This window comes from Asterias rubens, chromosome 3 (assembly GCF_902459465.1).
Source record: "Asterias rubens chromosome 3, eAstRub1.3, whole genome shotgun sequence".
In the NCBI taxonomy this organism is placed as follows: Eukaryota; Metazoa; Echinodermata; class Asteroidea; order Forcipulatida; family Asteriidae; genus Asterias; species Asterias rubens.
In genome coordinates this window covers 5,689,431-5,707,505 of record NC_047064.1, presented here as the reverse complement: position 1 = coordinate 5,707,505, position 18,075 = coordinate 5,689,431, and the positions used below count along the sequence as shown (strand labels likewise).

Genomic DNA, 18,075 nt, shown 5'->3' with positions numbered 1-18,075 from the left:
CCTCTGAAGTAACGTAGTTTTTGAGAAAGAGGTAATTTCTCACTAAACATTTATAATAAAAGACTTCTAGCTAGAAGTTTTTTATTCATATCTGAAAGCACTCATCTTCGTCCAACAAGGGTGTTTTTTCTATCATCATTATCTTGCAACTTCGATGACCGATTATTTAATGCTTATGATGGGATATACACTAAGTGAGAACACTCGTCTTTGACAAATACCAAACGTGTACAATGCCTTTAATGTCAAATAACATGGGATTGGAGAAAATGAAATGGTCCTCAATGGGAAACTTTAGACTATCTGCCAATTACCAAGAGAGGCATGAGTGACGGTCACTGACAGCAAATACCTTGTGTTTTGCGTGTTTTTGATTTTGTATTTAGATTTAGCCAAACTGTATTTTGTTTATAATAACACAATGCCAGCATAAACCAAACTGTTCTGGAACAGGACGTACTGGACACTAGTTCCCCAAGGATAACAAGCGGTGTGCATGAGTTTTTGGGAGTGTTTCTTCTAGGGTAATTAGTAACAATTCCAAAATGCTGACCTACCAAAACTTGAGAAGAAATCTGAAGTTTAGTTGTATGACAATGTATCTGATTTAATTTTCAAGAGGCTGAGAGACTTCTAAATATTTTTCGAGTATTTTTAAGTTTTTACCATTTACCATTGTTTGCTATAGGAGTTGTGCACCCTTGCCTGGTAGGTCTGCTGCCCTCTAGTGGCAGAGCTTTCAAAAAGTCTCTCATTGGGTCTCATAATTCATCACTGCAATATACCTTTCTTTCTGAAAGTTTGTATATACTCCGCGCCTTGAAGATACATACGCTATGTTATATTTCGATATTATTAATATTATTATAACATACCTCGAAAATGCCCTTTTCTGTATCAGTCATGTCCCAAAGAGAGTAGATTGAAACTCTGTCGCCGTTTTCAGTCATTATAACGTCGCCAGCAATACCTTACATGAAAAAAAAAACCACTTCATTGTTAGACTGGCAATGAGAGTAACATTATCACTAAACTGGACACGTTTGGTATAGGTTTTCTCGGTCAATTTCGGAAAATGAGCAGCCAATTTAACCACCAGCCTATTCTAGTTCGCATGAAATCGAATGCTACTGAAAAGGGTCATTCGATTTCGTTTTATGGTTAGTCAAATGTAATGTTGCGTCATTCGACTTAACAAAATAGTCATTCAATTTAACAATGCATCAAAGCAGCTTTCAAATTCGCAGACGCTTCTTGGGGCGTGTGTGGCACGATAAAGAATGACGGTATTCTAAATTGAACAGAGTGCTAAAGGAATTTGACTCGACTCAAAACGAAATTGAATGGCCGAATTCTGAATTTGAAACGCAGTAAAAACCAAAGAGGCAAAATAGCTTTAATTCGAACGCATGAAAATGAAATTGGCTGCTCATTTGTCGAATTTGACCAGTAATCTCACTTGGTGTATGCAAAAAGTAACAAACCTAGTGTGTACATTTGGGCTAAATTGGTCATCGAAGATGCAGGAATTTTTTTTTAGAAAAACAAAACCCTTGTTGCACAACTATGTGTTCTTTCAGATGCATAGTTAAAGGTTTCAGCTGAAGCATTTTATTATTTGAGTGGGAAATTAACTCTTTCTCAAAAACCACGTAACTTCAGAGGGAAGTTGTCTAAAAAATAATGTATACAAAAACCGAAAATTAAAAATGGCAAAATATTACATTTTCAATCAAAGTGCACCCACAAAAATTTTCAAATTCAAATAAACTGATACCAAATTAAGGCTGAAAGTTAGACTAGTCTGGTCCATGTACATGCTAGGAAGGGTGTACTTGTAATCATATATAAGAGCCTGGGAACTCGGACACAGAGATTGTTGACGAAGGGTCCAGTACGTCGGATTTAGTGAGTTGAGAATATTGAGGAATTGTTCAAGTAGGTCATCCCTGATGGACAAGGATTATAATGGTGTGACGCGCATTGATTTAATAACTGGGTGGATTTCACACAGAGTTATAGGACTAATCTTATCTCAAACTTGGAGGAGCTACTCGTCTTAACTTCGAACTAGCCATACGTTTTTAATATCTCCTAGGATTAGTCCTAAGTTATGAATAGTCCTTACTTTTTTCCTTTTTCTTTTAAACTAAACTTAAATTAAATCAACCTCCGGTGTGGTACCCTGAACATCTGACGTCACACTTCGAGGCTCGTGAATTACGCCAGAGAGTGGCCTCGAGGCTGCGTCGTTTGTTTCTTCTGACGGTCACGTGGCACGGATGTACCATTGATCTGGCATCCATTTCACAGTCAAATTCTACGTACACGTTTACGTATAAAACTTCATTATATAGATGTACATGTACCGATACAAGTACATTGTATCCAATGATATCGCCGGTTTTATGCAATCGACAGATGGATTGCATGATGTCATCATCAACCCCCATCACTATTATTTGATGATAAACAATGGACAAGTATCCACTGCGCACGACTCTCAGACAATAGAGAGTTTGTTTTATAGCTGCACGCTATGCGAACAAAAATTGTTTTGTTTGAGTCTCACGTTTTTAGCATACGTGAAGTAACCATATTTCACATCAGGTACATACGTGCATACGTCATTCGTGAGGATGAAATAAGCCCAAAGTAGTGACGTCACCTAGAAACAACATTACTGTTTTGACAATCACGTTCACGTTTTTTGCTCGCGTGCAGCTAACTGCACGTTATGCGAACAAAATACGTGAGCGCCAGAAAATTGTGTTTTTGAAATCGCACGTTTTTAGCATACGTGAAGTTACAATTTTCCCCTTAAACGTGAGCATAACATAAGACCTAAGTGCTGACGTAACAGAAACAACACAAGTAAATTTATTGACGTTCACGTTTTATCAAAGATGGCGGCCAATGACGTCATGTGTAATCCTACCTATCCTTGCGGGTAAGGACAGGGGACCAATCAACAGGAGCGGTATCTACGAAACAAGTAGTACTACCTTTGAATGTTCGGTTCCACATCTTCTTCCTTAGAGCGCGACCATCCCTGATGTCACCTCCCTCGTGTATCGTCTCATTGATCGCAAGAGAGTAGAGTATGAGGGCGTCGTGAAAAGAATCATCGAAGAAATTGGCCTGGTCGATAGGGGGCAACAAGGAAGAGGGAAATGGCGCTCATAATTGAAACAAATTAGAAAACAATGTAGTGCTTTCATTTCTGACCCTGTTTCCTAAACGATGTTATAGCTGGAAATAATTGATTGGTTGGTTGGAACGGATGGTGTATAGTGGGTACGTTTCCCATATTAACTTAATAGGATGCGTATCAACTGCTTGTATTGGTGAATATTAGCCGTAGTTAGAAGGTGTGTGGTGTATTACCCGCAAGCAACGGGAAGATTTGTGGAATAGCGTTGTCAGTCATTTAAATGGGCTCCGAAAACCCACTTTTCCCCCTATAGTCTGTAGCTGGTCGACAGTGTCCTTGTACGGTTTTTTGTTTTCCCTTTTTCAGCGCCTTGCATCCTTTGGCTATTTAGCGCTAAATACAGTTAATTTATTATTATTATATTTCACATAGGAATTTGCGGCTGGGAATTTGATAAAAATTAGAACCAAACTGATCCAGTCGAACATCGACATCGGTACGTAGCTCAAGCATTTGCTTCTTTAATCACATTTTATTTAATGTACCAAGGCAAAGAAAGCAATGTTGCGTATCATGTAGCTGAATAACAGCTGTTAAAACACTGCATGCAAAACAAACAGAGACATGTTCAGAGTCAGCCGCAAATTCAAGAGTTCGAGGATGGATTAAAACAACATCTTTTCGCGATGAAACAAACTGAGGATCCATACAACAGAACAAACATCACGCCTACTTATAGGTAAACCAGGTGCATCTAATGCTTCACAAGCATCAAGGAAACAGAGATGAAAACAACATCACAAAAAGGAATGAAATGTTGTGATTATCTGAAATGATCTTGAATTTACAATAGGAAGGACGAGCTTCTGATGTATCGTGCTCGATCAATTTAATTTAACTGTTATCTGCTTACCTTTTTATAATTACCGATAGGCACGCAGTAGGCCTATACAATGATGCTCACGTTAATTATTGACTTTAGATTACATTTACATGAGACTAAGGGGCGTATCACACACCGAAGAAGATGTTTATAGGAGAGCAAAGTAAAATCGGGTGCAAAAATCCAGCAGAAAAGAGGGGACAGACGTTTCTATCCATTTTTGCTTAAGCCAAGTCAATAAGGGGAAGGGATATATTTTGCTGCTCAAACCAAGCGAAAAGGAAGAGGGGATAAATTTGGTTATCCCTTGAAACTCAGACATGAAAAAATGTGCGACCTAATTGCTTACAAATACGTGAAATTTTTCATTTTTTTTAATGTTTTTTTTTAATGCCTATTAAATAATTGGATTCAGCAATTCGTAAAATCTAGAGCATATTTTTCACAATTTTGAGAAGAAAATGATGTTGCTCTACAATTCTGTTTTGACATAATTTTGTAAATTTGAAAAAAATAACCAAAAAATTAAATAGATGCAGTTAAAAATGCCTTTTTTAATTTCAACATTCTCTGATAATTAAACTGACATTTTAGGGCACTAACCTCGTTTCCAGCATCGGGAACGTAATTGTAGTCTCTCATCATCCGCAAGTTCATCTCTTTTTGAAACTTAACGTAATCGGGAGTTTTGGGTTCGTACAGACGAATCGTCAGCAGTGATTGATAAGCCTCTTTCAGCTTCTCGTCGTATTCATCACCCTGTTTTATTAATGAGAAAGAATCAAGTCAATGTAGACGGTCTACGGAGAGACAAAGAAACAAATAAAATAGCACTAGTTCAATCCTAAAGACTCAAATACTTAATGTTCATAAAGCACCCCCCCCCCCCAGAAGTAACCCCTTCCCAAAGCAATGCCAACGTTTGAAAACACCGTATTATTTAGATAACCACACAGAGAGCGTTTAAAAAAAAAAAATATATATATATAAAATTGCTATACAGCTTGATCAGATTTAAAAAAAAAAAAATCTTTATTTGTTATTAGTATTTTTATTTATTTATATATATATTTTTAATATCATCCTAAAAAAGGTACAACCCCATTCCCATCGCCAGCTCAATCCTTCAAACCAAATTAAACAACAAAGTAATAATAATAATAATTTTACCAAATAAATGGACAAAATCAGTAATGCCAAGTACTTAGGCCGGCCTAAGTAGGGCCCTACTTTGATGTACGTTCATTGAAATCGTTTGCCCGTAACCTGTTTATTTGTGAATCTAATTGGGGGCACATACAACTGGAATTGGACAGTCAATTGTATATAACGGAGTCAACAAATAGGCAGCTTATAACACGCACATTAATTGCACAACCCTTTCAGCAATAAGCAGACCCAACTAAGGGCTTACGTTGTCATGGTAACAAGTACAAGTATAATATTTGAGCCAATTTGTATGCACGCACTTGTAGGCTTTAAATGAAGAGTTCCTCCACAATGGTATATAGGTTGAAACACGGTTATTCTCGAATTCTTTTACATCCCCGTGGGGGACATCTATTGTTCTTTCTTTTGTCCCTGTCATGGACTTCCATAGAGCAACCCAGTCTTAAGGCAGTGGACACTATATTGGTAATTGCTCAAAATAATTATCAGCATAAAACCTCACTTGGTAACGAGTAATGGGGAGAGGTTGATAGTAAAAAGCATTGTGAGAAACAGCTCCCTATTAAGTGACGTAGTTTTCGAGAAATTTTGATTTCGAGACCTCAGGTTTAGAATTTGAGGTCTCAAAATTAAGCATCGTAAAAGCACACAACTTCGTGTGACAAGGGTGTTTTTTTCTTTCATAGTTATCTCGTAACTCCGACGACCAATTGAGCTGAAATTTTCACAGGTTTGTTATTTTATGCATATATTGAGATGCACCAAGTGAGAAGACTGGTCTTTGACAATTACCAATAGTGTCCAGTGTCTTTAAAGGCACTGGAAACTATTGGTAACTACTCAAAATAATTGTAAGCATAACAACTTACTTGGCAGTGAGCAATGGAGTGTTCATAGTATAACACATTGTGAGAGACCGCCAAATTCTCACTGAAATATTTGAAATGAATAAGAGACCTCATCATAGCTGAGGTCTGGAAATCAAGGCATCTGAAAGCACTCAACTTTGTGACAAGGGTGTTTTTTCAACAATTATTTTCTCGAAACTTCGACGACCAATTGAGTTCAAATTTTCACTGGTGTTTTGTGAGAAACAGCCAAATTCTCACTGAAATATTTGAAATGAATAAGAGACCTCATCATAGCTGAGGTCTGGAAATCAAGGCATCTGAAAGCACTCAACTTTGCGACAAGATTGTTTTTTCAACCATTATTTTCTCGAAACTTCGACGACCAATTGAGTTCAAATTTTCACTGGTGTTTTGTTTTATGCATGTTGAGATACACTTCAATACTGGTATTTGACTATTTCCAAACTAGTCCAGTGCCTGCGTATAATATAAGGAAAACCGTTCACTTTCACTGCGTATTTTGTGTGGATAATTGGCCTATATAGTATACTTTTAAACCATCTTTCTCACTAATATGCATTTTATAACAAATGGTTTAAAATGCTTTTCATGGACCAACTTTCCCGATCTAAGGCAACGTGTCCCTATAAACAGTATGATGCTGGTTTTACCGTTCTCCTTTCAAGTTGTGTAGGTCGTATGGACAAATAGATTTATATTTCGTCTGGAACGATTTGTGACCCAATGTAATGTAATTTATGACAATTACGCCCAGACACAAGAAAAAATAATCGAAATTAACACCCCCCCCCCATAATTGCAGTTGTAGTAAATGTATAAGTTGCAAGTAGATCACGAAGGTTTCTGTAATTCGATTAGATCCTGGGCAGAATGGTAAATCGGTAACCGTTTCTTTCTTCTTGGTGCAATTAATGAAGGTGCTGTATTGTCATATTCAAGGAATATTACAGAATTGGTAAAATACAAAAAACACGTTTATGATCACATATTTACATAAAACTTACACGGTCTAATGAGGGTGATATAGTAGAAAACATCACTGGAAATATTTCTGTCTGGAATATCATATTTTAGTGAGAAATAAACAAACCAAAAATCTCCCTTTTGGAGTCTATCGCCAAGTGATCGTTTTGTTCATTTTATTTCAACCTCGGGAAAGGTTACCAGCTTTGAAAGGAGTGAAAAAAAAAACCCAAAAAACAATGCATACACGCTTTACCAACGTAAACAATGCTATCTAACAGGGTTGCGGCACTTATGGTAATGATAAAATACTGACCTGATTCCAGGAGTCATCACCAAAGTCGCCGGTATTGTTGAACGGATGGTAGCTGATGAAGACGTAATTACCAGAAATCATTTTAAGGTCATAAGCGGTTTTCATTATATTTCGGACGGCGTTTCCATCGGCACTTATGAAGATAACTGAAAGAGAAGCAACAAAAAATACAAAGATTTGGCGAACTTGCAACGAGGCTTTCTATTGCACTCAACACAAATACATATCAAAACCAAAAACAGTTTAATAAACTGTTAAAAAGAAAATCCGTTTTTTAAAAGCACTGAACACCTTTGTTCCACCTTCATTGACAAAATAATTTAAGTAATTCCAGCTTTCGAAATAAGTCCACTGACTCAGTCAGTGATTGACAGTAGCCGCACGACAAGTCAATGCTGGGGGGGGGGGGGGGGGGGGGCGGGGGGGCTATCTCTGTATTGAAAACAATTCTGAACATACATCTTCTTGTTCATGTGTTCCCCCAATTAATTCAATCGCCAGACATAAAATGCTCAAATTTTAATTAGTAAAAACGGGGCAGACCATTGTAAGTATTAAACTAGAGCAGACCGTCTATACGTGAGCTTGTAGTGAAATAGATGACTCAATGTGGTTCCATTCAAATCCGTACCAGACATTAAAGGACGAGTTGGTCTCTAAAAAGCGTTTGTAACCGTTTGTTACAGAAAGGTTTGCGGTAACACCATGTAATGACTATCTCTAATGAGTTGGGGTGGTTCTGAAAAGAACCGTTGGAGATGATTGGAGTCATTATATGGTGTTACCGCAAACCTTTCTAATATATCGTATTTCCACCATGCAAAGTTTCAAATCCTACTTAACCGTTTGTTACAAAATGCATAATATGGTTAGAAAGATGTTGTAAAAGTAGAATGAAATGATCTAAACAAATATGCCTCGAAATTGCGTGGTTTTCTTTAACATCGCTGACTAACATGCGGTCGGCCATTTATGGAAGTCAAATTATTGATGACTTTCATAGTAGATGGCCGACCGTGTTTATTCGCGACGTAAAAGGAAAACCGTGAAAATCCGAGGCATGATTGTGTGGGTCATTATATTCTACTTATAAATTATCTATTTAACCATATGCATTTTATAACCAATGGTTTAAAACGCTTTTCGTAGACCAACTCGACCGATCCAAGTCAACGTGTTCCTTTAAGGTTCCAGAAATTATCTTAAAGAACACCCGTTTCAGACAGGCGCGCCAGAGTCGCGCTGAACCAAATAGATAGTGAGTGACTCTCGGTCGACCCAAACAGATTATGGTTTCATACAGGTGAAACATAATATTTACATCAGGCTCGGCCCATGACAAGATTGACGTCTGAACCCTAGGCGCTCCAGAGTCGTTTCGATCGACTGCAACAGTCGATCTTTCAAACTTTTCATGTACTTAATTCAGAATTTGTTTTGGCGCGACTCTGGAGCGCCTGTCTGAAACGGGTGCAATTCACCAATGTCGCCATACATTGCATACATTTGTGGCCTGCGTATTGCTTAAAAAAAAACACGTTTTATTGTAGAATTTGACTTGGATGCAAATGATCGAGAAGGTAAACTAGCACTTATTGAGTAGGCCTATACAATAGTAATAATTGCTTGACACACCTGACCCCACTTCTGCAAATATGGATCCGCCCCTGGAATACCATACTACAAGTTCTAAAAAAATATCCAGTCAAAATGTGCACAATCTTCAAAGACTTTGCAAATTTAAGTCTGCCCAGATCTCTAAACGTCTATACGAATCACCCGTCGTGTGATATCCGATTAATAATAGAGATCAGTGTTTAGCAGGGCCCAATTTCATGCACGAAAATAAGCTAAGCAAAGCCAAACTATGCTAACCTAAATAAGGTAACCAGCCAAAATACCATGATGTCCATGTACACTTTGGTATTTTGCTCATTATTGCTAAGCAGGGATTTTTAAGGCCGGACACTATTGGTAATTTATACTCAGAATAATTATTGGCATACAACTTTTCTTGGTGACGAGAATGGGGAGAGGTTGATGGTATAAAACATTGTGAGAAACGGCTCCCTCTGAATTTTCCACGAATTTGATTTAGAGACCTCAGTTTAAAAATTTGAGGTCGAAATCAACCATCTAAACGCACACAACTTCGTGTGACACGGGTAATTTTTTCTTTTATTATTATCTCGCAACTTTGATGACCGATTGAGCTCAAATTTTCACAGGTTTGTTAATTTATGCATATGTTGAGACACACCAACTGTGAAGTCTTTGACAATTAACAATAGTGTCCACTGCCTTTACACAGTATTTCCCGCTTAATCAATGACTAATTTTGTTGTGTTTTTTTCTTTGTGTTGTGTTTTTGTTTTTGTTTTGTTTTTGGTTTTACTGCGCCTTGAACACCCAGCAGGGTGGATATGTGCGCATTACAAGTCTTATTATTATTATTATTATTATTAATCAACTCTATAATTTGGACCCTTTCCCCAGACACAAACAAAAGTTCCGCAGCTGAAATAGACATAAACTACCAAGAGCAGCGCGCTGTATCAACGCGTCGCAAACCTCTGGAAAAGAACACTGAAAGTCACACTTCCAGTGGCTACCATCGAGCAAGATGAACGACAAGCATTCGGCTGTGCCATAAGTTTTTCCCTACCCCATTCTAACCCCATTTGTAAGGATGCAAACATCAAATTGTATTTTTTAAAGGCACTGGACACCTTTGGTAAATGTCGAAGACCAGTATTCTCCCTTGGTGTATCCCAACATTGTGCACACAAACAAATCTGTGAAAATTGAGACTCAATCGGTCATTGAAGTTGCAAGAGATAAATGAGAGAAAAAACACCCTTGTTGCATTACTTTGTGTGCTTTCTCAGTAGCCCAAAGAAATACATCAGGCCTGAAGTCTTGAGTGATAAATTACCTTTAAAACAACTACGTTACTTCAGAAGGAGCCGTTTCCCCAATGCTGTATAGCAACAGCTGTCCATTGCCCGTTACCAAGTAAGTTTTTATGCAAATAAATATTTTGAGTAACTGCCAATAGTGTCCAGTGCCGTTAACCGTCGCCTTTTGAACTTTCAAAAGAGGGACACCATTGTCACCCACTGAAACAACATCCAAGTCATATATAGGACGGTTTCAACGCTTCTTTGCCCACTTTCTTTTGATGGCTTTCGCAGGAAGTAATTTCAAATTTCCGCAGTCCCATAAACAGTTGCTAATTCGTTAAAGGGTCCGAGTGATTTGTGTACGACACAAAACATCATGTCCACAGACATAATTAACGGTTTGAAGATAATAAACGTAAGATAGCGAATTCCCTTAAAGACCATGGACACTATTGATAATTGTAAAAGACCATGGGGCCGATTTCACAAAGCAATAAAATTCATCGCAAGACAAATTTTCAGTATCACCATAGAGATTTGTATTGTGACATCACACTTTAGTTAGCAACTACGATTGATTTGAAGTTACGATCAATTTGAGATCTATGTGAAATCGGCCCCAGTTTTCTCACTTTTGTATCTCAACATATGCATAAAATAACAAACCTGTGAAAATGTGAGCTCAATTGGTCGTCGAAGTTGCGAAATGAAAAAACACCCTTGTCACAGGAAGTTGTGTGCTTTCAGATGCTTGATTTCAAATTCTAAATCTGAGGTCTCGAAATCAAATTCGTCGAAAACTACTTCTTTCTCGAAGACTGCGTCACTTCAGAGGGAGCTGTTTCTCACAATGCTTTATACCATCAACCTCTCCCCATTACTCGTTACAAGTAAGGTTTTATGCTAATAAACATTTTGAGTAATTACCAATCGTGTCCACTGTCTTTAAACATTACTTGATGGGGTGCTGTACTGAAGTCTTTGATAGATAAGTAAGACAATGTCACGAAAATAATTTCGTCCCAGGAGACGAAATTAATTTTAGCATGTTCAACGTATTTTTTTACGTGACTCTCCTGAAAACATAATTCTGTGATTTTCATTTTATTTCTGAAAAACGTGACGACTTACAACATGAGGCTGAAACTTCTTGAGATGTAAATTATAATACACACATCTTTATTCACAGTGAGTAGGGATTATTGTCATGGTTAAAAACTTGATCTATAGAAAGGTATCAAAACCCTTCAAAGGACAATAGACACTTTCAAATCAACCCTGAAGACCCATTTTTTCCCCAAAAACATTTCAGAATCATTCACTAGACATTGGGATTTTTAATTTTGTCGTGATCTTTGCACTGCTGGAGGACAAGAAGGGGGAGCGTTTTTATTTGAGCAAGCGCCATTAACACTTTTTTTGTGGATACTGGCGCTATAGAAGACGTCATTATTATTATACGAGTACAACATTGCCTATGTTTGTGGGCAGACTACGAGTTCACTATGTGCATTTTTAAAAAGGCGTTCAACGAAGCTTTTAGCAAATTGTCGATGTTGTGCAAATTTGACTCGGTATTTCTAAAAGAATATTTAAGTAGCGTTTTCAATATGTCGACAAATAAATGTCCTTTAAAAACTAGACAAAATTGGGTCCGAACAGAACTGATTTTCCAGTCGTCTTTTCTTTTATACTAAATGCACTATTTCATATGGAAAAAGTAAAGGTCAAAAACTTTCTTTGATGTATCACTATCAATGTTAAAAAATATATCAAACACTAGGCTAGACACAATTAACCCACGTATCTGAGTGACTAACTGAGTCCCGTGTGTTTTATCCTAATGACAGTGGTCAAATCTTTGAATCTACACAGGGATATTTGGTATCGTACAATAATAATAACACTAATTTATTGATTTTTATATTGCGCTCTCCTACCTGTTCGAAGGCGCATACAGTAAAAATGACATAAAACATGTAAGTACATGTTTGTTTATGTAGTAAACGGTTTCAAAAAAGTACACCAGTAAAAGATATAAGCCAAATAGAATCAAAGCCTTACAGGCAGAAAAGGCGCAAGAACACCATAAAATTATATCAGCTGTAAAAACAAGGCAACTCTGGTAAACAAACAAAATAGAGAGAAAAAAAAAAGCATTTAACAAGTTCACAATTAATTATAAACCATAAAAACCGACAGAAATAATGACTTCTGAAAAGTATAACAATTATAACAATTGTATAACAGAGTAGGCTATACTTACTTCGGTAGTCTTCTCGAGTTTGTTGCAAAGTGTGCACATAGTCATTGTTGGTATCATTCAACTCAATGATGAAAACCGAACGCCCCGCTCTCTGCATTATTTCTTCGAACGCTTCTCCGGCGAGATTAAATACGTCAGAACCGCCTCTGATCATAGCGCAGGATGTCCATTCAAACTCTTTGAAAAGTTCATTCACGAAGTTGACCATCGCCGTCGGTTTGTAGACCGTCTGAGTCAGGGTAGGGAATCGCTCTTTATCGTCGAGATCATGCGAGCTCGCGCTTCCAGAGAGTACGGTTATGTTGTAAAACGAGGCAAAATCAGCCACACTCAGCAAGTTGTTGCTGCAAGTCGGCCCAAAAAACGCCGCCGCGTTCTCGAAAAAATACCGCTCAGCCGCCATTCCCACTGATAAGCGCTCGTTGTGGCTACACCCGGTCGAGTAATAGACCCAACTAATGGTGAAGTTTGCATACTTGCCACTCTGAACGCGCTCGGAGATCGTCTGGTAGGCAATGTCAAAAGCTGGTAGCAAGCGGTTTGCTGCATAGACGGACTGCTCAGGTGACGGAAATATAACTATTGGGATATCCATTGCGTTACCAAAATGAAACAGGAACCACATTAGTATAAATGTATGGATTCTTAAAACCGTTGCCATGCTTATCTCATTAAGTGTACAATTTGCAGTGTTTGGATCTTGTGTTTATTTAATCCATTCCGGTTACTGGCTTACCGAGCAACTATCAAACACAGCACAAACTAGGAGAGGAGAAGCAATCTACGGTGCCTGTGAATTACAAGAGCTTATATACCAACCCAACAGTCTTTGTTATACTTGATTGGTATCCTCCAGAGTGGTTTTTCTTCTGTTATGATCTCGGACAGATGCTTTTAGCTCACCAAGAATTATAAGCCACAACTATCCCAGCAAACCTTGAGGGGATGTTTTTCTTTGTGTCGACTAACCGACAGAGTATTTGTTTTCAGTGACAACAAACGCTACTTTTATATGTATTTTTTTCTTTCCGAAAAAAATAGAAGAATTCTTGGCTGAAACACTCTCTTGTAATAATTAGATCAGTTCAATTTGACGTCCCTCTGAGATGTCTCTGGGGGGAAAATAAAATGACACAATAGAAAAGAGGAGCGTTAAAAGCGAAGGGAGTTAGGTTTCTTTCACATGGCTTTAAATTGCAGAGTGACTAAAAAGGGCAACGATGCGTTGATTTTGAAAGTCTCCATCTTTATGTCGACAAATCATTGTCAAGAGGACTAAACAAGATAATAATAATAAGCCGGAACTGAAGAATTAGTTAGATGTTCGGGAAAGGTGTGAGTGTCAAGTAGAGTGTAAAAGGTCAAACTCAAGACATTAGTAGAAGTTTCTTTGGACTCCTACTCAATTATACTTTTATAAAAGAAAGGGTAAAGGGTCTTGCACTGTAATCCACTTTAAAAGTACCATTTGCTACCACCTTAAAACTATTCCTTTATTACATAATTTGATTTTACTAAAGGGAAAATTGAGTGGGCATATGGTTTTATTGTAAGCAGTATACATCAGCTTAAAACCAAAAGTAAACTGACATTTTCTTCAATTCTCTGAGTTGAACGATACACATAAATCTTTAAGCCATATTCAGATATGTTTTTCTTTATATTTTGCTGATGATTCGTAAATGAAAGACCGGAGAAGGAGCTCAAAATATAAAAGTGCGATAGCAGTTTTCTTTAGTTTGGGCACGATAAAAAAAATTCAAGTTACACAACTCACTGAAATAAGTATATGTATATATATATTTTATTTATTCGCGTCTTCTTTTATAATGTTCCTATGTACCTCGTGGTGGTGCAATTTTATGTCTTTTTTCTGTGCAATTTGTATCTATATTTTTACCTTGTAATACAACATTATTGAAATTCGTGCTGCCAGTTTTTATTTTAAATAAAACTGAATGAATGAAATTCATAGTTAAAGGCACTGGATACCATTGGTAATTGCTCAAAATAGTTGCTAGCATCAATGGAGAAATGGAGAAATGTTGATGGTATAAAACATTGTGAGAAACGGCTCCCTCTGAAGTAACGTCGTTTTTTAGAAAGAAATTATTTATCACTAAAATATTTGAATTTGATTTCGAGACCTCGGAATTTAATTTTGAGGTCTCGATATCAGGCATCTGAAAGCACAACTTCGTGTACGAGGGTGTTTTTTTCTTCCCTTAATATCTCGCAACTTCACAGGTTTGTTATATGCATATTATTGAGATACAGCAAGTGGTAAGACTGGTCGTTGATAATTACCGAAGGTATCCAGTGTCTTTAAATCAAATTTAATTAGTATTAGTAATTGAAAACAATCATTAAGTTATGATAACTTGTAATATCGACTTAAAGACATGGAAACTATTGGTAATTGTCAAAGACCAGTCTTCTCACTTGGTGTATCTCAACATATGCATAAAATAACAAACCTGTGAAAATTTGAGCTCTATTGGACGTCGGAGTTGCGAGATAACTATGAAAGAAAAAAACACCCTTGTCACAGGAAGTTGTGTGTTGTCAGATGCTTGATTTCGACACTTCAAGTTCTAAACTTGAGGTCTCAAAATTACTTCTTTCTCGAAAACTTCAGAGGGACCTGTTTCTCACAATGTTTTATACTATCAACCTCTCCCCATTACTCGCTACCAAGTGAGGTTTTATGCTAATAGTTATTTTGAGTAATTAGCAATAGTGTCCACTGCCTTTAAAGTTGATCAAACACCATCTACATAAGGGAAATGGGGGCTTAACAACTCTTTGAAGATTTAGTAACTAACATTTTTAGTAATATAACAAAAGTGAGTACTTTACTTCCACAGGAGTGTGCCCGAAACTAGCAATACAACTTAAGTATCAATATTTAAAAATTAATTGGAATACATGTTTATTTCGATAATTGTATAATATGCATTACTGTTTTTCAACGTTAGCTTACCAAAACACCAGCCTTGAGCGTACCACCAACAGAGTTCTGATGAATACAGTTTGTTTTGACAATCCACTTGTTATAAAAAAAGCCCAATCATATTCAAGAGCAGTTATATTAAAAGTAAACAAACCTTAGCAACAAGGAAGACAGACAAGAGATAGGTTACATCTATCCATAATTTTCTTTTCTTTGTCAGACCTAAAAGTAAGAACACATAGACACTAACTCAATTGTCGTCCAGGGTTGCTGTTATAGACAAAAACGGCTATATCTTATTTAGGTCGTGCTAAAACAGTCCTTTATTTAGACATCGCTAATTTCACGGCCGTGTTTTGTTTATTTTGAGGAAAAATCCAGATGTACATCCGACCACTTAACATTATCAGCTCATCTGTTTGATGATCTAGGGGTAATGCTTTTGTTACCCAAGGGTGTGATATACAGTTGTTTAAAGGGAAGATGCAAAACAAAGTAGTGCACCCTTCTTGTCACCTTTTTGTCTCAATATCTATAACAACACTCAACACGATGCATTGTGTTAATTAATGAGTTAGCCCGTTGTCCATGCCCAAACGAGGATGGGTGACCGGGGTGGGTGACTAGGGAGAAATGAACACATGTGTGCAGGAAAATTAAATTGAATATAACAAGAGCTATAAAAAGCAACCCTTTTAAAAGAGTTTTGAACTATGTGCGAGTGTGAGTGCTTGTTAATAGCTGACAATTTTTTGCTAATATGATTTGGAAAACTTCTTTACAGGCACTGGACACCTTTGGTAATTATCAAAGACCACCATGTTTTTGTAGCCCAGTATTATGCTTTAAATAACAAATCCACGAATATTTTTACTCAATTAGTCATCGAAGTTGCACGAAAATTACGAAAGAAAAACACACTTGTGCTTTCAAATGCCTGATAAAAGGCCTCAGGCCCGGAGTCTTATAGTTACCAATAGTGTCCAGTGCCTTTAACGTACACAAAGTGTATGCTTAAACAAAGAGCACATCATTCATATTTTACCATACACAAACATAACAAATATATTGGTAGTTTGTTTATCGAGCTGAATATTGAAAACAAAAAAAACGTTTATACGTTATAATCAGGGTGTACATCAGTATACGCAATCGAGAAATTCTGCATTTTAAAATATTATAAGCAAAATCCATAAAATACTAAAAATATAAGCATTACGTGACTTGACTGCACGTGTGGTTAAGGTTGACGGAAATCCTTTAATTCCCTGTGGCCGATCAACCAGAACGTTCTCTGCTTGCCTTTACCCTGGAAGAGACAAAAGAAAACAACGGTCATGGAAGTTAGAAAGAACTAACTGAATGGTATTCAGTGAGTACCTAAGACTGTCTTTAAAACCTTTTACTTTCTCAGGGAGATTTCAGTCGCAATTATCAGCAGAAGGTTTTGTATGACAGACTAAAACAGCAGTTAAATACTTAAAACTTAAGTTAAAGGAGCTGGACACGTTGGAAAATTACTCAAATCATATGTTGAGCAACGGATAATTGTTGATAGTATAAAACGTTGTGAGAAACGACCTCCTCTTTAACGTAGTTTGTGAGCAAGAGGTAATTTTGCACTAAAATTGTCGAATGAGAAATACTTCATGCATGCCTGAGCCCCAGGCACATGAAAGCATACGCAAATGTGCCACAAGGGTGTTTTTTCTTTCATCATTTCCATGCAAATTCGATGACCAATTGAGCCTAAATGTTCACAGGACTGTTATTTTGAGCTACACCAAGTGAGAATACTGGTCTTTGACAATATCATCAAAACACGCGTCCAGTGCCTCCAAAAGAAAACATAAACGATGATGTTCACTCGATTCTGGCGAATGTTTAATCAGAGTCAGCAGAAAGTCAAAGTGGTACTATCAGTTATGCCCTTCAAAAGCGTCATTTCTTTCGCATTGGATTCAAATGAGTTCAGATTGACACCTAGGCCCAATTTCATAGAGCGGCTGAATAAGCATGTCTCTTTAATCACCATAGGGCCACCATAGGAAGCACTCTTTATTCAATACGGATTGTTCCACAAGTTTTAAAGGGAAGGTACACGTTTGGTAATTACTCAAAACAAATTAACTTAAAAACTGACTAGCATTGGAGAGCTGTTGATAGTATAACACAAATGTGGGAAACGACTCCCTCTGAAGTAACGTAGTTTTTGAGAAATAGGTAATTTCTCACTAAAATAATAAAAGTCTTTTATTCTAATCTGAAAGCACACAATTTCTTCCAACAAGGGTGTTTTTTCTTTCATCATTTTCTTGCAACTTCGATGACCGATTGAGCCCCAATTTTCACAGGCTTGTTCTTTAATGGTTATGATGGAATACACCAAGTGAGAAGACTGGTCATCGACAATTACCAAACGTGTACCTTCCCTTTAAGAGATAAGTTGCGACTGAAATCTCAATGAACTGTGTATAGAGAGAAACAAAATGTTACACATAGGCCTCTAATTCGTTTCAGCTTTCATAAGCCAATTAGAAATGGGCAAAACAAGATCAGGCACAAACACACTATTGGAACAACAGAAAATGTGAA

General features: G+C 37.1%; 2 protein-coding genes across 2 annotated transcripts in view; both read right to left on the bottom strand.

Moving 5' to 3' along the window:
- The window catches only part of LOC117287999 (atrial natriuretic peptide receptor 1-like), a 34,920-nt gene extending 21,798 nt beyond the window's left edge, over positions 1 to 13,122 (bottom strand). The window contains exons 1-5 of the mRNA XM_033768665.1: positions 12,528 to 13,122; positions 7,359 to 7,504; positions 4,641 to 4,796; positions 3,006 to 3,141; positions 876 to 970 (exon numbers count right to left, since the gene is read on the bottom strand). Coding sequence (XP_033624556.1) covers positions 876 to 970; positions 3,006 to 3,141; positions 4,641 to 4,796; positions 7,359 to 7,504; positions 12,528 to 13,122 — 1,128 coding nt within the window. The remainder of the gene's footprint in view (positions 1 to 875; positions 971 to 3,005; positions 3,142 to 4,640; positions 4,797 to 7,358; positions 7,505 to 12,527) is intronic.
- Positions 13,123 to 16,681: 3,559 nt separating this feature from the next.
- The window catches only part of LOC117288358 (atrial natriuretic peptide receptor 1-like), a 30,919-nt gene continuing 29,525 nt past the window's right edge, over positions 16,682 to 18,075 (bottom strand). The window contains exon 22 of the mRNA XM_033769189.1: positions 16,682 to 16,789. Coding sequence (XP_033625080.1) covers positions 16,721 to 16,789 — 69 coding nt within the window. The 3' untranslated portion in view covers positions 16,682 to 16,720. The remainder of the gene's footprint in view (positions 16,790 to 18,075) is intronic.